Consider the following 26168-nt stretch of genomic DNA (forward strand, 5'->3'; position numbering starts at 1 on the left):
ACTCGGATCAGCCTGTACTGTAAGATGAGGGATCTCCTATCATTGAGATTTCCACTACTCTTTCTATGATTTGGATAGGGCTTTTAAAAAGGGATACTTCTACAAAGAAATACATGATGTTTGACCTTCTAAATTTGCAGCATTGAAGTGGGAGATACAGAGCCTTCTCTTTTCCTGGACTGGGAACCAGAAGCCTGCATGGGCTGAGGCCAAATGGGCCAGCCCAGGAATGGTGGAGTTGAGACCCCCTGGTTTCTGCAGCTCTGAGTAGATCCCCTGGTGTCTAATAACATCCATACGCCAAATGAGACTTGTGGTTGGGGGCTGCATGCAGGACACCTGTTCCTTGTGTGGCTTCTTTGAATGAGATGTTACACAGTGGCCTTCCCTGCACTGGGAAAATTAATGGGTCCCTGGCCCCCTCCACTGTCTCTTTTAAAGACACATGTGAGAACTTCCATCCCAAAGCTGCTTAAAGCTGGCCAAAGTATCCAAATGTTCATGGTAAAGTAGGAAAGGAAGGAAGGAAGGAATTCGGAAGGAATTCGGAAGGAAGGAAGGAAGGAAGGAAGGAAGGAAGGAAGGAAGGAAGGAAGGAATTGGGAAGGAAGGAATTTGGAAGGAAGGAAGGAAGGAATTCGGAAGGAATTCGGAAGGAAGGAATTCGGAAGGAATTCGGAAGGAATTCGGAAGGAATTCGGAAGGAAGGAAGGAAGGAAGGAAGGAAGGAAGGAAGGAAGGAAGGAAGGAAGGAAGGAAGGAAGGAAGGAAGGAAGGAAGGAAGGGAGGAAGGGAGAGAGGAACTACAGCACTACAGCACTGCTGCCTCTGCCACCCACACACACATATTTTGCAAATGAGCCATCAAAGGGCTCCTGGATGAGAGTGGGACTATGCCAGGAGGGCTCTCAAGGCCTGTGGTTAGGGCAGTCACTCAAGGAAAGAGAGTCTGCCAGGGGTGGCTGCTGTGTGTTCTGCAACCCAGCCTGCCCACTAGGCCAGCTGGACCCTGGTGGATCTCCCAGTGATCCTGGTGCCTCTCTCACATTGTCTGTGGCCATCACCTCTCTGGGAAGCCCCAGCAACAAGTGGCAAATGGCTCAGGGCCTTGTGTCTGTACGTGGGTGGCAGGGGGAGAAGAGCCACTGCTGTACAGTGTGCTGTACACACGCCCTGTCACACCTGGGTCCACTTCAAATTCAAGGCTCACCTCGTCTTTCTGGGGTGGTGTCAGGCCTTAAGCAGGTTGTCTGCTCAGGGGAGTGTTACCCTTGTGCCTCTAAATGAACACTAAATATTTACAAATTTTAACAAGTTTGTCCTGTGTTTTCTGATACTGCTCTCCACACACTGCTCTGATTTCAGTTTGCACAGTGACTGCCAAGGAAAAGTAGAATATTTTTTGTCCATTTCAGTATTAGCTTGTTTTTAATCCTCATAAACTGTCAGTGTAACTTTCACACTGAGTACTGTTTGTGTACTTATAACTACATCTTGGAACAGGGGAGATTCAGATTTTTTCCTATTTTTTTCAGTTTTGATGCTGACTACTCTGACCCTGCAGCAAAAAACCACTAAGGAATAACTACTATCTTGCTAACTAATCTCTCTCATTTTATATATGTGCCCCCTAAGAGTTAAATAAATATGTCTATAAATACAGTCCATGAAAGCTCACCCAGGGGTCAATATGCTTCATACCAAAAGCAACTTCAATTCATACTAATACAGTAAGATTTTCTGAAGAATATTGTTGGATCAGGGACAAAGTACTCAATAACTTGAAGGATCACACTGCTGAAGAGTCTGGGTGACCATTCCAAAGCTCTTACCCAAGGATTCCTACTAAAATGCATGGAGACTAGGATACCAGTCACACTAATATTGAAGGTTGTGCCCTACATATGTTTTGCTTTTTTGGGCAACTGTTTCCAACGATAATTGTTTTGTTTTGTTTTGTTTAATCCAGATTAGAAACCTGTATTTTGATACAGAGAATGATTTTGATTTTGCTGAGTCTCTTCTTCTAGCTGAAATACAGACCCACTGACAAAGAATTAAATTGATTAAATAAGAAAGAGCAATCTAATGCAAAGAGCCAGCAGAAGGAAATACTGGTTCACACAACATACTATTAACCTGTAGAAATTGTTGCCATAAAATGGAATTAAACCCAAAAGCAAACATCAAAGCACAGATTGAAGGGCATTTCTGAAAGATTTTGAAAGCATTTTAGAAAGGCTCTAAAACCCCCTGTTCAAGATTAAACCGATAATTCATTGTTAGGGGTCAACAAAAGACAACAAGGTGAAGATTGTCCCCATCCATAATCCCCCTTACCCTTTTCAGCAGCATCCAAGGCTAGACACAGTAAAAGCCAGAATACAGTCAGACAGACTAGGCATAGAACTGGGAATGGCATTAGTATATTTATCTTCCCTTGTAAAAACAAAAATAAAGAAATTCTTGCAGAATTGATCTTTAAAGGTCTTTCTACCTTTCTGGTGCTTTTTCAATTCAGGGGAAAAAAAAGTTTATTGACACAAGGAAAGCTGTAAACTCTGCAGCCGTAACTTTCACCCAGGTTTGAGGGGACTTCAGCTTCCCCACAGCTTTCAGTTTTAATGTCTCAGTCTCATATTAGAAATACAGTGCAAATAAAAAACTGACACATACCCCCAAATGACATTTTAAAATTATTTTAAAATGAGAAATAAATTATATTGCTATTTTTAAGTGTTGTTGACTGTATTGACTGTGAAAATTTATTCTGAAGAGCTTCTAGAATAATCAAAATAACAACTCCAGCTGTTTTTAAGATACACTTCCTGTGAAGAAGGCAACTTACAAATTCCAAGGACTCAATTTTTCAAATTTCTTGACAGAATTTTTATTTTTATTGCAATATTGCCTGGACTTCACAATCTAGCACCGAGTCTTCACCCCCTCTATTGTGCAAACACATGTGACAGTATTTTGAAAATGTCTGTCTCTAGAAAACCACTGAGGAAGCCTCACAGACAGAGAAGAACACAGAGGGAACAATTGCAAAGATTTATTTAGCGCTTTCTGTGCTTGGCACTTAGAAACAGAGTTCCGTCCATAGGGCAAATCTTTATACAGCTTTTTCTTCATACATATTTTACATACCATTTTTATTGCCCTCTTTTATATTCATAATATTGAATACCCCACTAGGCATATAAATACATTTATCTACAACACCTCACAACAACTCTCAATAATATCTGTATTCTGTTACTTGGTATTTGCATTTTCACACAACTTAAATGCATAGCTTGCACCAAGCTACAATTGTTTTCTTATTTTTAAAGGATTTGAAGAGAAAAAAGGAAAAAAAAGAACAAGGAAAAAAAAAAACCCAGAAAATAAAGATGTTAAAAGGTAATGATCTATTTGGTTAAACAGAGACCATGTGGCAGGTGGAAGGTTGGCAAATACTCAACCTCACTGTGTCTGAAATGCTAATGGTTTTCTACGGCAACTCTCGCATGCAAGGTCAGCTGCACTCCTGTAGAGCTCTCTTTTTTCATTGCTCTTCCCCATGTGCTCAGTCTGGACAGTTTCTTCCCACTGGGATGAGTGCTGTGGGACACACACATTCCCGACCAAGGCTGTCATCCGTTCGGTTTCACTGCATTACTTCCAGTCAAGTCGACAGGAGCTGAGCCCCCTCCCCCCATTCATCTTTCCAAAGTTCCCTCCCCATTTCTGTCTGAGGCTCATTAGTGAGCTAAAACTTTTCTCTCTCCTCTCACTCCCATCTCCATCTGCAGGTTGGATGCTGGTGAGCTCGACCTTCATAAAGCAACAGCCAGTTGGGCAGAGCCATGGTGAAAATGCAGAAACCTCTTTGGAAGAAGCTCTGGCCCAGCAGCGCCATTCCTGTGCTACAGTGGAAGAAGGCCACACAGGCCTTGCCGCTTGCAGAAATGGGCTGAGCCACTCCAGCAGTGAGGACAGTCTGGGAAGGGGGAGGGCTTTAGAGCCATGCACAGCGCAGCTTCAGAGGATGAAGCCCTGGGAGACTGCCCTTCTTCAGCACCTCTGGGAGACAGCACAGGGAATGGGTCCCTCCACGCCGAAAGCTCACACTGCTTAAAGTTAAAGCTTAAACAGTAAATTCAGCTGCTTCTCTCCAACTTCTCATTAAAGTCATGCCCTCTTCTCTGCAATGTCCAGAAAAAGTAGATGCTCCATGCCAATCTGGAGGCCTTGGGCTACAACAAGCTGCCATGGCTGTCAGTCGAGGCTCTCCAGAAGGTTCTGGGGCACACACCTAGATGGCTTATGTTCTTTTTTATCATTACAATACTAGTTCCACTATAAGTTTGAAGGCAAAAGGGTACTGGGATGGGTTCACCCCTGGGAACAATGAAGGTCCGGCTGCCTTCAGTGCCAAGGAGAGGCATGGCTTGTTAGACCATGTGCACAGACATCTGTGAGGAGGAGCCCTGAACCGCTCCGTACTGTCTGTTGTCACAGGCGGCGGCCGTCTGCTGGTTGCTGGAGGGAGGGCTGATCATGTGCATGCCGTGATCCATCCCTGTGGAAAGGTATTGCCTCTCTCCAAAGGCCCCACTGGATGGGGAAGAGCAGAGTAAAGTGCTTTGGGAGGTGGTGAGTTTCTCTGGGCTTGCCGCCAGCCTGGGGGAAGCAGGGAAATTGTATCCATAAAGATTGTAGGGATTGTGCAGGGAGAAGGCGTTGTAGGAGCTCTGCTGCATGTGGCCACCACCAAACATGTGTGAAGAGGAGGAGGTGGAGGCAGGGTTGCCTGCTTGCATGACATACTGAAACTGGGAGCTGGGGAAAGATCCCAGCTGGCCACTGTATGCCTCCATCTTGCTGTTGCTGGGCAGGGAGGAAGGAGCCGGCATTCCTGAGATCAAGGAGGGAGTCCTCTGAGGCATGAAGGTTTCGGAGGGCTGCGAGGCAGAGGCAGTGCTGCTCTGCAGCCGGTTGTAGCCCCCATCGCTCAGCCCTGGGTAGCTCTGCAGTGCTGCCATGTTGCTTCTGGCACACGGAGGATAATCAGACAGGTTGAGGTTGCAAAGCTGACTCTCCCGGCAGCCAACATTGAAAGTGTTGGGGGCCAGATGGAAGGCTGGAGGAGAGCAGGATGGAGAGAGAAGGTGAGAAGAAGCGGATGGTGATGGGGTCCCTGTGCTGGAGGTGGTCGGGGAGGTCCCTGTGCTGCCTCCTGCAAAACAAAACACATGGGAGGATGTTCAGCACCCAGAACCACATCTGCATAATGAGATGGTCTCACTGAAAAACAGCTTAGTTTAATAAAGAGGCAAGGGTGGTAAAATGGCCGCTGGAAAACTCAGCCTTTCTTGGCAAGGGCCCTCACTTTATTAATAGCATCCCTTGGTCTTTCTTTCTTTTTTTTTTCCTTACGACTTTGTTTTTCAACAGAAGTTTTATTCCTTTTTAAAATGGGAGAGGGAAGCAAGCCTGCCACAGAGTAACCCAAGGCATTGGGAAAAGCTGCAAGGAAGCACTGCTCCATGAGTCAAGAGATCTGCCATTTCCAGGCATCTTTGCCTAGTCCTTTTTTAGGGGAAAAAAGGTAGTTTCTCCTCTTCCTGGTCTGCAGGAAGACCACCAGTCAGTGAACTGTATGGTCCCACCGCAAACATGCTTTATCATCTGCTCAGGGGCTCGTGGTGGGAAGTGGCTGAGAGCATGTTGGACTTATGCACCATTCAGCATTTTTTGTCAGCTGGCTCACGGTGCCGCGGGGCTGATTCAAGCCAGAAGTAACGCTAAAGTGAAGGGACACAGTTTCAAGCTATATCCTGCTCCAGAGAGTGCAGAAAGGGGATGTGTCAGGATTTTCAATCCTGTGCTTAAAATTTAAAAGGGATTCCATATGTTGTACCACTGGTGTTAACAAAATACTGATATATGCATGTCAGTAGTATCAATGCATTATACAGTATTTATCCTATGAATGATGGAATTGACCGTTCTTCACAGCAGGGATGCTCACATGTTCTGACCTGGGAAAATAATACTGTGTAATACTACCAAGAATGGTAGCAAACTGAAAGTAAGTGATATGAAGAAGATGATGGCACAATTTTGAGCTTGAGATTATTTATAGGCAACAGTCTGAATCAGAGGAAGCTTCCTTGAACAACCAGGAAAATCAGTTTTGTACATAAGGGAATTCAGTGTTCTGATGTGAAATCTTTTATTTTCATTTGATTATTCTCTTTGTATGAGATTCCCTTTCTTCATTAGGGCAACCTACACTCGAGACTCTTGTAAAAGGATGGAAGAAGTGCTGGTGAAGAAATTTGACCAGGGAATAAACAGACCCAGAGGAACTGGGAGGCAGCATTTCCAACAAGGTAGAAGATTACACATGAGAAGCAAAGGGACTTGAAAAGATGGTGTTAGAGTGGGCAGGTGAAATTCACCAAGGCAGAGATTGCACACTGAGAATCAAAAACAAGGGACAGCTTTTTCTTGTATCGCCTTATGGACAAAAATCCAGCAGGATTTTGAGGTCAGTCTAGGTCAGCTGCAAAAAAACTGGAGGAACTTAATGAAGTGTTGCGTGATGAAAAGAGAATAGGTGATGCTAGTGGTTAGGAGATGCACTAGGAAAACAGGTTCTGTGTCAGTATATGGTGGTGAGAATGAAAGTGAGATTATATCTGACTCTTTCTGACACATCTAGGATGAAACAGAATGGGCAGTGAAAATGTAACCTTGAGACATTAATAATATTTGTGATTTTTTAATTAAAAATTTTTTTGAACCCAGATTCCAAAAAAAAGAAGAAAAGCAGCATTGGGTAAGCATAGCCAGAAGTGATTGCTGTTTACCTAGGCAACACTAACAAAAGGCAAATTTCTATGTTGCTAAGTCAAAGCAGTCATTCCCATTACCAGCCATGGGGAGGAATGCTTATCAGTTATTGCTGAGCCACTGACTCTTTTTGTCACTCATTCAGAAGCATAAAAGAGAAACATTGCATCGAATCTCCATTAAAGTAAATGAGAGAAATTGAATTTCAAATGCCGTCATGGACCCTCTGCATTCACTTCTCAACAATACTGAAATGCTCAAACTTGCTCACATATTTTATCTCCAGAGTTCAAAGGCTTGCTGCGTAAATTTCTAATTTAGCATTTATTTTAAAGGCTACACTTCTCTGGTTCATTTAAGGCCTCTGATAGACAACCTCAGGCTGTTTTGGCTGTGGTAAGTTAAGATGGTACCTTCTCCAGCCTTTCCCCCTGTCTCTCTTTTACAGGTTGTCAATACTGCAGTAGGGTCAGCAGAAGGGAAGGTCAGCCTCTACACGAGTAGCTCAATTGCAGCCTGTTTTAGTTGAAATTGCTGATAAAGGTGAGATTGAACTGAGGTACACAACTACAGACACCCATTTTTCTGTTAGCCCTTGATAGAGAGAGCACAACATGTAATGGGGAGGGCAGGCAGACAGGTGAATTCATGTATCATCTTCTAGTTATCCAAGCCCAAAATATGGAGGTCAAATAACCACAAAACAAATATAGCACAAAGTGAGATGTATTTAACCCACAGGAAACCTGCTTTTGACTCTTTACACCATACATTTAATGAACAAACTGCAGAAAGTGACTCACTTGCTGACAGTGTCTGGAGAATAAGTAAAAATGGGTATGTATATATGTATGAGTATTTAATGATCTGCTTGAAATAAAATATGTAGAATAAATTATTAAATGCAGTGTCTTCATTTCAGTCTTCCTTTACCCCATAGTTAACCTTTAAAAACTCAGGAGGAGAAAAGTGCACACACCAGTTACCTCAATCATAAGAGGCTTTGGCTACACAGAGTAAAAGTAGAGATTGCATATTAGCAATTTCAAGGATTCCTTAATGGTTCCAACACTGAGAATTGCACATTTCAGGTCACCCCCAAAGAGGGTCTGAGTGATTCTGCTTTGAATAATCCCTATTTGCAGGCCAACAGGAAAACCCTGAAGTGACAACACAGAAGTGAGGAAACAAAGTAAAAAAGATTTTTCTTTTTCTCTGTTAACTTCAAAATGATGAGGAGGTAAGAGACCCATCAATGGGAGCAAATGGCAAACTTGACAATTATCTTCCAAGAATGCTTTGCTACTAACACCAATCACAAGCACAGGACACACCACACTTTTGCTGCAACAGAGCCTATTGCAGAAGCAGGAAGTTCCTGATCATTTGCAAAACAGTCTTTACACCTTTAAGTGGAACAGGAAATAGTACAACGCAAGGCCTGTCTCAGCTCATCCTCTTTGGACCAGCTCCGCTCTGCTCTGAAGGATATTTCTTAGCCATCTTTGCTAGCAGCCCTAAGTATGGGCCATACACAGCTTGGACTTACGTGAAGTTGTAACTTGGTGTGTAGCTGTTACAAAGTCAGCCAAGTACCCCTAGAGATGGCAGCAAGCCCAGCAAATATATCCACACCATACCACAGTCTTGGATACACAGATGTGTGTGTCATTTTAATGGAAGGCATGGATACAAACCAATCTAGTTAAACTGATACACAGAACTATGTTTAGGTCTGGTTTAAGTCAACTGAAACCACATTTAAGCAAGAATAAAATGAATCCCTCAATAATTCTCCTCTGTTCCTTTTCTCTACCCACTGTTTCCTGTGGGAATAGTTGCCAACACCAAAAGCATTTACCAGTAATGTCACAGTATCTCTCACCTCTTATCATGATTCCAGAGTGATTAATTACTATTTTGACTGGCCTCCAGAAGATCATTTTTTGGCTATGCAGACATTGGTCCCACCTATGTGTGGTGATCAGGTCACATTCGTATAAAATAGACGGTTCAGAACTTCAAAGGCCCCTCCTTTGTGTCTGAACCCTGCCCCACATGGCAGGAGAAAGTGTCTGTCCTCACAGTGTCCTGCTATTCTGTCCAGGGTTTAGCCAAGCAATGCTGTCAACCTGAAAGGAGCTTGTTCTCTGGGCATACAAGTGATAACTAAGTTGACCTTATCAAAAGGACAGAAGCATTTTCAATGAGGGGAACTGGAGAATGATCAAGTGCAAGAGAAGTCAAAATTTGCAAACTGGGTCTGAGAAGTACGGAAAAAGAAGAAGGAAATCATGGTGGAAGACAGGGAGACCATGTGGAGAGGGTGGGATGTAAAGGCAAACCTTCCTCTTCTTGCCAGCGTTTCCTCTTGTGACACCGAATAGAAATGCTGTCTGTGCACCAGTGTCAGATACAGGCCCACAAGGCTTAGGGAAGAAACTCCAGCTTTTCCTCTGGGTATCAACAAGAACTGCCATTAAAATATCATCTGAAGTAGCTTACGACTGGTATTTCCTTCCTGTCTCGTGTGTCCATCCAAGCCTCAGTAATGGTGCTGTCTTCCTGTATGTTCTCAATAAACCCTTGCTTTTGCTTTAACCTAGACTGAGCTTGTGTTATGGACAATTTCAGGGCAAACTGCAGCCCAAACATCCATAGTCATACATGCCTTAAATGTGCCTTAAAATGAGGGGTTTGGAGTATTCTTGAAGCATTCAGCATGACAGGGCATCTGAAGTGCTACAGGGACCTCTTCCACAGAAGGCAGGTCACGTAGAGAACTTCTAACACTGCAGTGTAGATGGAAAACACATCTTCCAGCAGCCAGCATTAGCCAAAGGAGCTTTCTGGCAACAGCAAGATAGTGGGGAGAGCGTCAGTGCCAAGGGAGTCTGAAGGAATTGTGCATGGAAAATTTTCTGGGATCTCTTTTACGAATGACACCATACTATTCACTTGACCCACAACTTATCCCAACCTCCTTTATCTGAAAGGTGCACATAAATCAAACTTTGGACTCCACTGCAGCATATTTTCCTTGCCAATGTTTCCAGGCATCGGATGCTACCATCACCTGCAGTGCCTCCATACAAACCTTTCGGTCCCTGAAGTCCTTGCTTAGTGCAGAGCTGCTGTCAGCACAAGTTACCTGAACATGAATGCCATACCCTGTGCAATGGCAGGATCTCATCAGACAGACAAAAACTCTAGAGCAGTCTGGGCACTTGGTCACAACCTGCAGTTCTCAGCATGGCTGGTCTCAGACAGGGATGGCCTGGTATTCATTGTCACATTGCAAAGAGATGTGGCTGCGTGTCCTCAGAGCTTGTGCCTTACTTTCTAACAAGGATGGGAGCAGCAAGGTGGTTTGTCTTAAGATTTTACATTTTGATGGGTCAGGCAGCACAAAGTTATTCTTTGAGTGCAAGTGCTTTTTAGAGAGCTTAGCCCACACCCACCTACAAGCTAGTTTATCTTGTGGCCAGACACGAACTGCAGGGTCAGCATGGCCAGTCCACAGCCTGGAGGCTGTGCTGAGCCCACAGGACAGTGTCCAGCCCACAGCCTCAGCCAAGCCATCTCCTTCCACCTCCATATGTGAACAGGACTAACTCAAAAGCCAGATGCTTGCATTGATAGGTGCACAACCTCACCTATCCACCTCCTGGAGGAGCCACAGCCCCTCCTCTGACACCTGCCTGAGATGTTGGCATCTTCATCATGTGATAGGCAGGTGTCCAAGCACCTGAAGGTGCAGGAGAAAGGGACTGTGGCCTCTAGTCATTCACCTGGCTCATAGCTCTCCTCCTGGCACTTAACTTGAGTAAATAAGCCCTCCTGAGAGGCAGTTTATATTCACTTGGGCACAGAGCCATGATAATGCAACTCTCCAGCTTTCCAAATGGAGCTGGCCAGGAGCTGGCATGTGTCTGGCCAGAAAGGAGCACAGAGGAGCCTGTCCGTGCAGATGTACTCCAAGGCATTTTTGAAAAGTCTGGGTTTTGTGAGGATTCTACAGTCTTGAATGCATATGTACAGGGTCTTTCTAAAGCACAGGAAAGAGCAACTCTTCCCAGTGTTTTGCAGTGTTTTATCCTCGGACACAACAGTAAATAAATGTAATGGCATGCATGCAGGAAAACAAATTTGAACAAAAAGGTAAATCCCATTCCTATTCTGTTCACTTGCACACACATGCACAGTAAGTATGGCACACGAAATTTACTCTCTGCCTTCCTTCACCCTTGGCTGCAGAGCAAAAATTAAATTTGTTAATTGCCCAAGGATGGGAACCTGAGGGAGTAATGAGGTCAGGAGGGAGGGTTTGTGCAGATTGCCTGACTGATAGATTACGAGGCCAGAGTGTGCCACTGTAATTATCTGATCTCATGTCCTTTTGGAGCCAGGCATAGCACAAACCTGGATCCATTTCTGCTTCAAGCAGCACATGCCTCAGTCCTGCTTGATGCCTACAGACATCTAAATGCCACAATATCAGGTGTCACTCCTGCTCTTACCTATCATGGCAACGTTTTCCTTGCAAGTATAATTGGCAGCTCAAGGTCTCTGCTCCCATTCCTAGCTTTCCAAAACTCAAACCTAAAACCTTCAGAAGGACTAAAAGATTCTTCATCACCATTGCTACTCCTCTGAGTTCCCTCTTTACCTCCTTGGAAAACTAAATGTCTTTGATGCCTGTTGTCTTCTCACCAAGAAAGAGCAGGGCCACTTGGTCTGTGACATGCTGGACCCTCTCTCTTCAATCCTTCCCTGTTTTTAGGAATGAAAACTTCCCACTTTTGTGGGAATGAGAGCCATTTCTGTCTTCACGGAGTGTAGCTGCCTTTTTTTCTCTCTAGAGCCCTTGGCCAATTATCAAATTATGAATCCACTGGTAAAATCTTTAAAAGGCCCAGATGAGACTCAGAACCTACTGTGTGCCAAGTTGCTGGGTTGTAGAGGAAACATAAAGAGTGCTTTGTAGTTCTTTGGGATACAGCTCACAGAGCACATAAAAAAAAAAAAAGATAATTACAGCAATAGGTTTAACGGGGAAAGTATGTACTGTATGGCACAAAAGTGAGGAATGAAAGGAAATTTTGGTTAAGGTTAGCAAATTACAGAGAAGGACTTTTTTAATACCTTTGCCTCAAATTACAAGAATCACTGGAATTAATGGTAGATCTAGAACAGCTCAGAAAAATACTTTACTTCCCTTTACCTCTTACAAATTTCTGCAATGCAAACTGAGCAGTCAGAAAGTTAGAGATAAAACTTGCCTCGGTCACCCTCAAAGATAAAATATTTTCAAGACATAATGGTAAAAAGCAACCCTTTTTTGTAATGTGGACAAAAAGTGCGATTCAGGACATGTGATTTCCATTCCCACCCATATCCAGAGCTGAGACAAGACAGCTGAGGAAAAACGTCAAAGTACTGTGGCAAATTCAAGGAACATGTAATTTTCTATTCATAACAAAATAATGTGCTGCTCTGAGGAAACTGTGCAAATCTTCAAAGTGTCATTGCCCACCTCCAGTTATTCATGTGAAATCTGATCACCACTCATCAGGTAACAGAGACTTAGGCTTCAATCACTAGAACTCAGGGTAAACACCTCTCCTGAGCAACAAAGCACTTCAGGCTCCTTTTAGGTCGTGAGGAAGTGGCACAGACTTTGACTTCCAGCTTCTTGTGTCACATCTGGGAGGGTATTTTAATTTTTCAGTGAAGCACCAAAAACGTCCCTTCTCTAAAGAAAAACTTTCTGCAGCTCAACCTAGAAGAAGCTGGAACAGCTTGTTCCCTGGTGCTTTGTTTAAATGAGGCAATCTACGAGCCATTTGAAGTATGCAGCAGAAACCAGCACTTGATCCCAATAACTCTGGCAACAACTGCTCTGTTTCCAATCTCCTCTTCAAGGTCAAAAGAATCAAGCAGATAATTGAGTCCACACCCAGCTATCTGACCTCTGCCAATAGCCTAGACTGTACACAATTGACTTAGAAAGGGAAGCAGCATCCAGATTATCCTGGTAACATTGGTGACAGAACTGATGGCTGCCTTTGGGAGGCAAGGGGCCAATCAGATGAAGTTGTAGGTGGTTCAACCTCCCTTGGCATAAGCAGCTCCACTCCTTTGGGAGACACTAGTTTTGGGATCTAGGATCTCAGATAAAACCAAAAGGATCTTAATATTTATTTACTTCTTTCTGCCTGTGATGCCTTCAGATGAAATTCTGGAGGGCTCAGTCTTCCTTCTGCTTGACACCAGTACACACTTGTGTGTTCAGGATTTTGTTTTCATATGGGTGCAATCAGGGCAGCTCTCTGAGCACCACCCCCATGGGGAAAGAGTATTATACCGAATGAGTTACAGGCAGTACAGACAAACTTTGGCAAGACAGAGGTGACGCTTGCCCAGAAAGGGTAATGTTTACTGACAGAGAAGCTGGAAAAGCAGCAACACCTCAGCTTGGGGTATCTGTCTTGCATCTGCTGATAGCCCATGCAGACTTAGGGTCTGTCTGGAAACATCGTTACTACAAGAAAACATTATTCCTTTCCAGCAGTAAATGAGATGCTTGAATCTCTTCCACACGGAGGAGAGGGAGCCTTTTGTGCGTATCCTTGTTGACACATTACTGTAGGGTTGAGATATTCCCCTCTTGGAAGGAGACAGTAGGACCTGTACTCAGTCAGTTTGTACATGCAAGCTGCTCTAGAGATAGCACCAACTGTTTTACGAGGGAGGAACACACCCCTCTTTCCCTCCAGTACCCTTTTAGACAATTTTCAATGCTAATCTCAAGAGCCATTAACACCAATTTTGCAGACTCTCTAAGAGGTGGACTCTCTACCTCCAGCCCAAGATCAATGAAGATGCTCAAGTTGATAGAGAAGGGATTGAATCTACTGGATCTATCCTTTGGTGGAGTTCCCGGCAAAACGCTTATTCAAGAAAAGAGCCTATTTGAAAGGAAAGCTGCCTTGAGAGCTCACCAATAAAGTTTAAGATGTTTGATTCTTGCAGATTTGCTATGCATCTGTCGAAACACTCATTTAATGACAAAGTGAATTTTTATGTGCTGCAAGCCTATGGATAGATCATATCATGTCACTCTCATATTGGTCCTGAAATTCTGCTTAGGAGGCACTTCTTCCTACCAACTGCCAGGGTACCTTTGATTTCACTTTTTGATAAGTCATCAGCTTTTGCAGAAAGGATTAGATACTGATCACTCTTCTAATATTGCCCCAGTACCTTTTTAGTCTCTACGTCCTTGCAAAACTTAGTCACTGATAGTGATCCACTCATCACAATATCCTGTGGGAAACTGGATACCACATAGGAGCCAGCAATAGCTCTTTTTACTCTTAGTGACATAATGCAGAGTTACTGGAACTCTGATTTTCTTTTTTCCCTTCTTTTTTTTTTTTATGTTCCCTTTTAAAATCAAGAAACTGAGCCACAAATTTTTTAATAATGAGAATCTGGATGAGGTTCAATCTAAGTTTTGAAAATATATTCCAATTAAAGACTTTAATAGATTCTTGGCTTCCCGCACATCTCATTGCCATGTGCATTTAATAATCCCAAGCCCCCTTTCTTGCTAGTAGTAGGTAGGCTGTAGCATGGGTGATACCGTTCTCTGGAAGGTCAGCTGCTCCTGAACTGCCATTTTCTGAGCATTTTGTGCAAAGGTTTTTTCAGGGGAGGGGGGACTTCTTTCTCTCAAAACTGGCTGCAGATCTGCTGTGATTGTGTCCACCATGGTGTTCACTCTTGTGAAGCTGCAGATACTTTTGGATTCTGTGCTCCAAAAGAGAGGTTTTGGTCTCAGTTCAGGGGATTTCACTAACTAAAGCAGCATGTTCTTTCCCTTGGTAGGACAACATGGTGACCACTCAGGTCACAAACCTGCAGGGACTTGCTGATGCGCTGTCCTTCAATGGCAACACGTGAGACTAAAGCTCATGGACCACAAGATTCAGCTGCACCAGGCATCTGCGACTGGGTGCGACATCAGACTCTCCAGTTTACATGGCAGCTGAAACCTATCATTGTGCAGATTAAAAGTTATTCAATCCCTGCGTGAAACAGCTGCATCCAGCACACCAAGTATCGATTTTGGTGTGTCACTGTGGCCCTTGCTCCACATAAAGCTTGGGCCAAACAAATGAGTAAGGCGCTAGGATGTAGGTTGAATGGCAGAAAGGATAATGTGGAAAAAATTGTAATATCTTTAGATAATTGTATCGTGCGGATGTGTCTGGAATACTCCATGCAGGCTTGTGTTTAAAGAAGCGACTAAGAAGCTGGAAAAGTTCCCACTAAAAGAGAAATTAAACGATTGGTCCTATTCACTTCAAGAGGCACAGAAGAGGGAGATAAAAACATGTAAAACAATTAAATATATGAAGAAGGTGGATGAGGGGAAACTTTTCCTTAGTTCTTAACACCCCACAAAAAGGGATAAACATTTAGTTAGAGCAGAAAAATTAAAGTCTCTTGAATGAAGCATGTTTGCCTGCTTGCAGGTTACCAAGCAATCCCAAAAGTAGCCCTTGGTACTTTTGTCCCCACTTTGCAGTATTTTTGGGATTTGTACCTCTTAGGAAATGCACTAATTCATTTAGCTCTTTATAAATTAGTATTAACTAATTAATACTGGAACCAGTAATACTGGGATTGTCCTCACTGGCTGGTGCATTTGTAGTCATCAGCTTTGAGATCCGTCAGCTACTCATTTCACAATACACACTAACTTTTCCAAACTGGTACATGTGGCAATAAATTAAACGCTCTCCAGAAAATCACCACACCTATACAGTTATTTTTATCAGTCAAATCTCTAACCTAGCCAAATAATTTTTTGTTGGACAAAACCATTTTGGAAAAGGGAGATGGCATTTTTATTTCATGAAAAAATTACTAAGTGACAAAAGAAAAGTTAAAAATCTGTAGAAATCCATAGCACAGAAAAATTTACCTTGAAAGCAAGGAAGACACCATATTTATGCTGCTGATGCCCCAAGCTTTTGCCCCAGAAAACATAACTTTTCCTATTACAGTAGGATGGATCCATCTCTAGAAAATCAAAACTGAATTCCACAGTTCCTATGGGGAAATTGTTCCAGCACATCCTTAAACTTCATGTAGCTGGAACCTACTGTATTTTTTCCTATCACCACAGACAGCATCTTATTTTAATACTATTATCTATTCTTTCCCTCCTCACAGGCTGAAGAACCATGGCTTGGTCCTCATCAATCCTAGGCATGTGGCCACTCTTGCTGCCCTCATCTTGTCTCTCTGCAGTAAGAACTCACTCCTCTTTAGCTGCAGTGGACAAATCTACTCCCTAAAGTCTCCTGTAGCCCCCATGCAATTTCCCAACAAACATTTCAGGGGATAAGAGGAAACCTTGCATTTCCTCAAATGTTTATTCAGAAATGTCACATATTCACCCAGCTTTGGAGAACACAGTGGGATCTAGAATTAAAGTATCAGTTTATTGAAATTTAACCCTGAAAGTTTCTAATTCATAAATCTACAAGGGTATGAGATAATACCATGCAGCTCAGAGCACTGAAGCTCCAGATGGGGGAGAGGAGGAAACTCTGGGGCAAGTCACATCCCTGTAAAATCTCAGAGGATCTGAGGTGCAATAGTTTATGCTGATGTCAGCTCTTAAACAGCAGTGATTTACTCACCTGTCACCCAGTTCATGTGCTTGACAGCAAGGAGATGAAGAGTTGTGCACATGATATATCCTGGTTGTCTTACATTTGGGGGAAGAATCACATGTGGCTTAAAGCCATCTCAGCAGTTTTTGCTCTATCTGCTGGCAATTCCGAGGACTCCATACCAGCATATTTGTCCTGGCCTTTGGGGGCTGTCCCAGCAGCCAGAAATTAAAATAGAGTGTGTTTGTACCTTGGCTTTGCACCTATTTTTGAGACCAGGGGTCAGCTTTTTTACAGCAACTACTGGAGAAATGAGCACTATGAGGGTTGGAATATTTCTGATTTATTATCTTGAGATCATTTCACGTGGCCAAATGCAGAGCTCAAGCCCTGTTTTGTAATGAGTTATTAGGTTTTGAGATCAACCTGTGAACACAACTTCAGTTAAGGGCTGCCCTAGGCTTTATTGTCTGTGGTGCAGTGGTGGTGGTCTGCACAGGGCCTGCTGGTTACAGGGTACTGGCTTGCTTCCTGGTTTTTCAGCTGCCGAACTATATTATAACAAGCTAAAAATACATTAAATATTTTCCTTTCCTAGTATTACCTTACCACGTAAGCAGTAGTTGGAGTTGCCACTAGGATGTTATCTGATAACTGAGGGGAGGGAGGCGGGTGAGCCCGAATAGGGGTGAGATACTGGGGAGAGGCGGCTTCAGCGACTGTGACCAGGAGGAGAGGCTGTTATGTTTCTATTTAGATGGGTGATGAAAACATTTCTAAATGCCTGCTTTAACCCATCTCTGACCACATGCCCCACCACAAGTGCTCCTCGACACAAGCCCATGAGCTTTTGCAAAATCTCTCCTGCCCCATGCTGTGCTAGTCAAGAAGAGTTGGGTGGTCATGTGAAGACCATGCATGGGGAGTCTAACAGAGATGGCTGGAGTGTGCTCTGTCCTACTCCTGTGCTGTGCCATCAGAAAAATTATTTAGCAGGAGACCTGGGCCCTGGGGTGTTGCATATGGAACTGGCATGGGGGACAGTCAGCAAGCAAGGAGAGATTCCTGTGCTGGACACCCTTCTGATTCTGCCTCAGTGATGGGCAACCCCAACAGCCATGGCTACTTCCCTGCATCTGGAGGAGAACACACCATCCCCAGGCGGATTAAAGATCTGGAGGGAAGTTTTGGGGATGATGTCAAGCTTGAATGTGAGAGGCTAGAGAATCTGCTACATAGGGCAGGCACTTGGTTTTGATTGTTTAACCTCACTGGTGTCACATTTGAACACCATTTTGAATTATTTCTTTTCTTGCATGTACGTTGGAATAAAAAAAGTATCAGGCTGCTGCCTTGATATCTCTTTCTCAGTGATCGCTGTGTTTTTAACCAGAAATAGCTGCACTAAATTGAATGGGGAAGACCTACCCCTGCAAAAAGCAAAATAGCAACATGGCCTGAAACTAGAGATGAAAGCCCTACTTAACAAATGAGATATGTAAAGGGCAGAAGCTATGAAAAGACGGAGCATGAACAAGTGGATAACACTTGGCCAATCCAATAATTCCTCCCAGATTCTTACTGGCAGAAAGTGTCTTTGGCAAGGCAGCATGACCCCAAAGGGAGACACATTCTTGGTCTCCTAAAGCTTCCAGAGGACACCCACCCTGTTCCCCATGTGTTTCCATACAAATGACAAAGGTAAACTGTAGATAAAGAACAACAAGTCTGATAGGGTTGAGCATTTCCTCAGTCTTTCTGTGCTCTCTTCACATTTAACTCAAGCTGTGTACTTGGCCTGGGTTGCCCAACCCTACAATCCTTCCTGCTCCTCCTTCTAGCTCTTAAGACTCTAGCTGTAGGGAGACCAGGGAGCCCAAGTGGTTCCATTGCCATCATAAGGCATGGCCTGTTCACCGTTTCCATCCCCCTCTCTGCTCTGTGACCTTCAGCCAAGAGCTCAACAATGTGTGTGACATCCCCATTCCAGCCACTGGACACACAGAAAAGTGCATTGCTGCTCTTATGCCCTCTTCTCCTCCTCTTCCTACAGCTCTTTGCAATCCCTTTGCTTGCTCACCTTGCTGCTTCTGCATGGTAGTGAAATCTTCAAAGGTGAGAGTGCGCACTGGGGGCCTCCAGAAGGCGTAGGTCTCCATGATGGCCTCCAGCCCCGTCCTGTGCAAAGGAAAGAAAACAAGGAGTGAATAATATCAATCAGCTGGGGATACAGGCACTGAGGAAAGAAGGCTCTGACCTTGCTTGGCAGGCTGGCAGTGGCCACCGGAAGGTCACCTTGGCATCTGTGAATTCCTCAAGTGAGCCTTCCCGTACAGGTGCTGACCACGAGAGTAAAATGAAATTTCCCCAGCCTGGGATTTCAAAAGCTCCTAGCAGTCTCTCAATGCCTTTTTCCCTTCTAGCAAGAATCTCAAGCCTTCTGCCTGCTTTGCAGGGGACACATGACTGTCAGCTCCTCAAGGCATCTCAATTTACCATTGAGTGGCCCTCCACACTTTTTGGATATAAGCTGTCATGCAAACAAAGGATTTTGTCTGGGATTCAGACTACGGAATCAGAGAGATTTTGTGAATTACCTTTCCCTGCCACTTCACAGTTCTGGACACTGTTCCGAAGTGCTACAAGAGGCCATCAAAAAGGGAATCTTCTTGGTTTTGGACTTTGACTAGAAATGCATAAGATGCTCTTTCTAAAAGATCAACGGTATATCTGCCTTGAGTCCCTAACTCACTACAAAGACTTATCAAAGAAAAAAAGCCAAAAATTGAGTGAGAATTTTTCTTCTTGACAGTCTGGGGTCTGCTGGAAGTCTCTTAGCGCCACGGGCTCAGTGAGGACGTAGGTGTATTATGGGAGTTTCTTCCCAGGAGAAGTTCTCATCAGTAGAAGCTGCACACTGCTCTCTTCCCCATTCCTTGCCTTCCCCTGCCTCTTTTCCCACAGTAGGTTATAGCCCTTGCACTGACTGAATACCAGTAGAGATTCTTCATCAAGTGTGAGAACATATCCCCTTTCAATGCAAAAGGCTCAACATCCCCAGAGCCTCTCATCAGATGCTGAGCTGACACCGCAGCTGCCTTTTGCTTCTGAAAATGTCTTTCTGCACGTGCCTCCACTCACTCAGTTAACTTTCCAAAGTCTCCCCGGAAGCTTGGATGCTTTAAATACATTGGAGTTGGCAAACCAAACTCTGTATTTTAAGAGGAGGTTTAGAAGAGAGGTTGTTGCATGGTGTTTATTAGCTGTTAAGCTGTTAGAAGCAGAAACAGAAGACATCTCTGCATAGCAGTCTCACACTAGTGCTGAGCACATTACAACAAAACTATTTGGTTAATACAGTGGCCTCTGCCAGCTCATGGAGCTCAGAGGCAACAAGGCAGGGCAGAATTTGAACCCATCTGCTAAGCTGGGCTCTGTGTGCAAAAGCTGCCCTTCGACTACCAGTACCACCCCCAGGATTTCCTCTGCTACCTGCGTGTGAAAGTCACACATGTTCAGACTCCATCTGCTTCTCGACACACAGAGCCAGGAAGAGAATGGTACCTTTTGCGCAGCCTCATGAAATGATCCCCAGCGCAGGGAAGACTTTCTGGTACTGTATATCCAGGGGGCATAAAATGACCTGAGCAAGTTGCAATGCAACCAGACCTGCTGTTGAAAGGACCTGCCTTGATGATTAGAACCACGTAATATATCAGAAATGCAGACTGAAAGTTCCAGCTGTGCTAATCCAGCTGCTCTGTGTCTGCCACAGGATTGTGTGGGGAAGCAGGGAGGCCAGCTCACTGAAAGCAGCAGACCACAGTCTGGCTCAGTCCTTAGATCCCCAGGTACACAACCCAACTCTGCACCAGCATTGGGCTTCTAGCTCTGGTCTCAGAATGCCCTTCCAATAAAAACCAATCCCTAATGGGAGGTAGCTCATGGAGACACTAAAAGCAGATTAAAGCTATTACCCCTGCCTCTCCCTGGAGCTTACATCATCAGCAGCTCAGCAATTGACTCACGATTCAAAGTTTCTTGTTTTCCATCTACCACTTTCCCCTGTATCAATACAGTTCTCACAGGTACCATATAATTTCTATTTCCAAAAGAAAAGGAAAAAATAGAGTAGCCAGGATATAATAAAAAGAAGCAATAAAACAGTATATCAGGAATAATATACTGCTTTCAAGGGTTGGACTTGACTGTGAGCTGATAGAGGGTAAATGGCAGCACTGAGAGTGCCAGAGCAGCTCGTAAAGCTGCTCTATTCCTGCCCTGTATGTTAGAGAAAGGAAAGAAGTCAACACCAACAGGGACCTACCTCCTCCTGCTCCAGGGGAGCAGTTCTACAACAGCCCCCTTGCTGTGAACACAGCTCCTGTCACCCTTCCCTTTCCACTCCGTGACTGCTGGCAGCAACAGTGTGGCCTTGCCCTGCAATGCTGAGGGCAGTGTGGCATCACAGGAACCTGAAGAAAGGATGTCAAACTCCACAGCAGGCTCTTCCTGCCCCAAATGTGAGTCCTTTACTCCCCACAAGTATGCATATGTTGAACATGTGTATAAAACATCCTCTCTGAGCATGTGGGTTACAGAGCTCAAAGTTATGTCCACTTCTCCTATGCACAAATTTAAGCCTCTATATACTAGACCAACCTGTTTTCCCATTAGTTTGTGGGTTTCTTTTTTTTTTTTAATCTTTGGTTTCTGGTTTTTGGAGCTCTTTTTCTCCATGCAGAAAAAATGCTGTGGGCGTTCTTGAAATAGCATCTAAGCAGAACACATCCTTACTGAATTTACACATCCTTCCAGGCATCAGACAAGATCCATGAGACAGCAGCTTCATATGCTAACCTGCTAGGCACCTACCACACCATGCATGGAGTCTTGCAGAAGAAAAACATGCATTCACGCTAAAGACCAGCTCTTGGTGAAAAGGCACACAACCTTTGTGTACTGATTTTACAACCCTATCCCCAGCCTTTCTTCTGTCTGCAATGTATTCCTACTTTTGAAATAAAATGTTGAGGTGATGGAGTGGGAATCAAGAGGTTTAATCCCTATCAACTCTAATAACTGTCTCTCCCATAGCAGTTTAGGACATTGGTGTGCTCTCTAGTCAGCAGAAATACTGGAGTGCTATTCTGTGTGTGTGTTCCAACCTCTAACAAGGAAAAGAATCCCCACCTGGCCAATGAAGAGGCATTTTGCGACAATAATAAATGCTGACAAAAAAATAATTGTTTTCAGTGTTTCTGAAAAGTCAGGAAATTTGGAGGGCCTTTGCTGAGGGTTGCTGATACCAAGTGTGCTGAACATTATCCATGTGGCATCTACTTTCTCTTCCAAAGAACTGCACTGAAAAATTAACTTCAAACTATCTATCAGGCCATAAACCCTTCCCTCTCACACCATCTTTATGAAGGAAGTAAAAAAAAAAAAGTATCAGAAGAGGTCTCACTGCCAGCAATTTTTAATAAGGTCAGTCCTTTTAAAGGTATCCAAAATTTGCTCTCTCTTTTTCATTCATTCTTTTATTTTTAGTGCTATAAAGTTTTAATAATAGGCAATAAATGAAACAGTTCCATTGTCTGAAAAGTGAAACGAGCTATCTGTGCACCTCCATAATCCATCCCATATGGCTGATCTTGCCATTCCCACTGCACATAGGATTCAGGATGTCATTTCATTGTTTGCTGGGGAAGCCAAACTATTGGCTCCAAGTGCCCTCCTGGCTCTCTTATCCTAGACAAAAGCTCAAAGGGCATTTCTAACACAAACAATTATTATTCACCTCAGCTGCCCACATCTGAAAGGAAAGTGCTGTTTTTTCCTTCATCCTAGGGGTTTTTTCTTCCATCACCCCATTGAGTTTCCTGACTGTTGTCCCTTCTGGCTTCCTCGGAGCTCCTGCAAGCATCGCACTGTCAGATGAACTTTACCCGGTCTCCAAAAATAGTCTCTGTGGCATTAAACCTGCACCCTCACTACCCAAACATTTGGCTAGCTGAGCTCCATATGTCAAAAACTGGTTTCTTGATCTCTTGAAGTTCAGGAAAGCAACCGAGTAATAATCTGCCTCATTCATACATTATGTGGGTATCCTTTCACCACCAGGAAACTTCTCTTTCAACATCGGGAACTTCTCTTGTTGCATTTCTACAGATACTTTATGTGCTTTTGCAAAAAGTGAAGAAGGCCCAAAAATTGGGTAGAGGGAATCTCTAATAAATGGGAACAAAGACTTGGCCTTTGAACACAGGCTACCTCCCCAGTCCAACAAGGCTAATAGCTGGGTTGCTGGACACTGCTGCTTAACATGGTTTGAGTGCTCAAAGACTGCTAAACATCTGCGAGCTGCTGAGCTGTTTCCATGCTTCCCTCTGAACTACCTCACTGCTCCTTCTCCCAGCTCAAAGACTGGGGCAGTAAGGGCTGGAGAGAGACACTCATGAAAATAACTGAAAGAGATCCAAGAAAGAATCTGGGAAAAGATTTCTCCCCCATAAGGATACAGGCAGTTACATCATGATGGCATGTCCCCAGAGCAGCGGGGTCTTAGCAGTCCCTTGCACTGATGAAGGCAGACCACAGTCATAAGGAAATAAAGGGGAAGGCTGCAAGATGATGGCAGTGAAAGATTTAAAATGGAAGCTAGTTTTAAAAACAAGTCACCTCCATAATTTCTGCAGCAGGAGACAACAGTGAAGCAATAACAATAAATAAGTGGAGGAAAAATATCCATCTCCATTTAATGGAAGAGCCTCAACATAAAGCAGAAAGGAAATGTCCTAGGAAAGAAGTGGCTTAAGAGTTCCTCTTCTTCCACCATTCTCTGCTTTTTTCCCTGGGGGTTGTTTCCTCCATCCTTTGCTGGCAAACTCTAACCATGGCTCTGACTCAGCAACAAATGTCACTGGAATGGGATGTCCTGGAGCTGTCTCAGAATTCTGCGTCTCTTGCTGCTGCCACACCTTTATTTTTTCTTTTAAGACCTTATACATAAAATCTCTTGAAAATATACTACTCACTTGCCTGATTCACAAATGGCCCTTCTCCAAATTACCCTATTTCTTTTGCAAAGGAGACCTACATTTTCAGTGGGACCTTCTCCACCCACAGTCTGATGCACTGCACTTGACTGAAGCTGTGGGAAGGACGTGGGAAGTTGCAGAGTACCACAATTGGTTTTTTTGACCAATGATCCTAATGAGATGACAAATTCACAAGGGAAAGAAAAGGCATCCAGCGCAGTTAAGAAAAGTCCTATTTGGAGAGTCCTTTCCACACACAGCTTGGACCTTAATGCTTTCCTCCCTCCTGTGTGAATATCTATGTATGTGTCCTCAGGGAAGGAGGCAGCTGAGCATGAGTGTCCTCCCCTAGCTGACAACAGCAGTGCAACTGCAGCCAGACCCCTGCTTGTGAGGCAGGCGCCTGACTGCTATATATGCTTGCAAATACCTTAGCCTGTTTTTTTCTTCCTAAAGCCTCAGGCTGCTCCCTTTGATGTGTAATACCTTAAAGATTTTAATTCCTCTTTACATCAGCAGAGAGCCTTACTGAGCCCTCCCCACAGCTGCAGCCGTGTAGCAATTTCCTGCCCTTTCTTAAATCAATGAGCTACAAAGATCAGTAATTCCCAACCTTTTCAGGAAACTGTCCAAATTCACTGAGCTAGGACCTTATTAATGCCTCCACATTAATATAGCCCACCATGTACCTGGAACTGCATCAATCCCTCTCCCAAACCCAGCCCTCAGTGCAGCTGTATCTGTGCACACGGGGAAGATCTCGTACCCAGGACACACACTGCTTTCACCACACAGGAGAGGAGAGCAGAATAAAAGTTTCATATGCCTCAAGGAGAACTGATGATCACAGTGGGGATTAAATGAGAGTGGCAACATCTTTGTGCGCAACTTCAGTAAGATGAGAGCAGAAGAGCTGAGCTAGGGAAGTCTCTAGGTCAGTTAAATGTCTTCTTTGTGATCATGGAGAGGGTAGCATTAAAATGAGTGGTGGAAAATGCAGGGCAGTTGCCCGTCTATGAACACTGACCTTGCCAAACCTCCTTATGAAGGAGACAGCAGTCCTGGTAAACACAAACAACAGGAGCACCCAAGTAAAAACTGAATTGCAGTGCCCATGGGGACAGCAAATGAGGGCTATGCACATGACTTCTACTCTGGTCTGCACACTCAGAGCTTTGCTTTACAACCCTGAGCTTCTTGTAATGTAGTCATATACGTCTAATTGTGTAATTAGGGTTTAAAGACTTTGTCACACTGATTTAAGGATACCCTCATCATTTAGGTCTGAAATATTTAGATCTGCTGCACATTCTGCTGCAGGATTTATGAAAGGCAGAAAAAGTTGAAACTTTTTTTTGATTTTCTTACTCTCTTTTGATAACGCTGTAATGTCTTTTACTAATACAATGGGGGGGAGTGATTAAAGCTCACATTAACTACTGTGCTGTTAAAGTAAAACTTCTTCCAAATAATATTTAAGGTGTTCTACTTAATTCTTCCATAAAAATCATGACAAAAATCAAGCAACATGGTCAAAGTGAAACAATTGGACATTGCTGGAGAAAAACTGAAATTGTTTGAAACTAGAATGTTTTTGCACTTTCATGCTGCATGCCTGTGAGAAACTCATTTTTTCTTCGAACGTAAAGCAAGCATTTGCACTCCAAGTTTTGGCATTTCCTGTGAAAATTAAAAATAAAAAATGCCCTTCAGCCAACCCTACATGTAATAAAGAATAATTATTTTGCACAGCATTAGACTGTGACCTGTCTGGTTTACTCTCTGCAATCCCTCATTTTTCTATCTCTGTTCTTCATTTTAATTTTTTAAAAATTGCTTTTCTCAGCTTTAGACACATGCCCTGTGCATTCATCAGGGAAAGGAGGGAAGAGATCAGTAAGGAAGCACAAACAAGCTTCTGTTACCTGTTTCTCCCAGAATCTCTGAAACCTTTAGCAAAGGGGTTTCTGTCAATTTTTAATCTGGTGATCTAAAAGGAAAGAAAAGAGAATTAGTTGATGTCTTCGATTTTTTTTTCTTTCAAAAAATGAAAATCATGGATGATTACCATTCTTGCCCAAGCCACCTGTGCAGTGATCTTCCCTACTTATTTCCCCAGACCTCTGTTAAATTTGCCCTTCCATTATCCATGAACAGATGATCTGCTTATCAAAAAATGGCACCAGAGACAGAAAACATGGTAGTATTAGGAAACCTGGCACAGTGCTGGGGCTTAGAAGTTGTTCCTGAGGTAGCAGCACACCAGGTGCAAAGCCCCAGGAGCTGTAATTTACCAGTGGTTGTGTGGTTTGGGAAGCAGGCACACTGCTCAAGTTTGGCTGCTATCTGAGTTATCTCAGCCTCAACACTCCAGATATCCAGTGGCTGGATGGAACTCATGGACCTTCAAACAATGCTGAAGAGAAAAGGCAAAGCAAAGCAGAGGCTACAGGCTCAAAGATGTCAGATGGCCACCCAGTCACACGTACAAGCTGCTGTTGTTCTGGTCAGCATCTGGGTGGCCCTCAAGAGTTTTCTGGTCTGGAAATTTATTTTTTTTCTTTTTTGTTTTTTTCCTCCTCTAAGTGAA

The 26168-nt window shown here is 43.7% G+C and overlaps 1 protein-coding gene across 2 annotated transcripts in view; it reads right to left on the reverse strand.

The window, feature by feature from the left end:
• Window positions 1-2865: 2865 nt before the first annotated feature.
• Window positions 2866-26168, reverse strand: part of TBX15 (T-box transcription factor 15) — a 92747-nt gene continuing 69444 nt past the window's right edge. For both annotated transcript variants that reach the window (XM_039559838.1, XM_039559836.1), the window contains exons 6-8: window positions 25504-25568; window positions 18619-18716; window positions 2866-5224 (exon numbers count right to left, since the gene is read on the reverse strand). In XM_039559838.1, the coding sequence (XP_039415772.1) occupies window positions 4440-5224; window positions 18619-18716; window positions 25504-25568 (948 nt within the window). In that variant the 3' untranslated portion in view covers window positions 2866-4439. The remainder of the gene's footprint in view (window positions 5225-18618; window positions 18717-25503; window positions 25569-26168) is intronic.

This window comes from Corvus cornix, chromosome 1 (assembly GCF_000738735.6).
Source record: "Corvus cornix cornix isolate S_Up_H32 chromosome 1, ASM73873v5, whole genome shotgun sequence".
Taxonomy (NCBI): domain Eukaryota; kingdom Metazoa; phylum Chordata; class Aves; order Passeriformes; family Corvidae; genus Corvus; species Corvus cornix.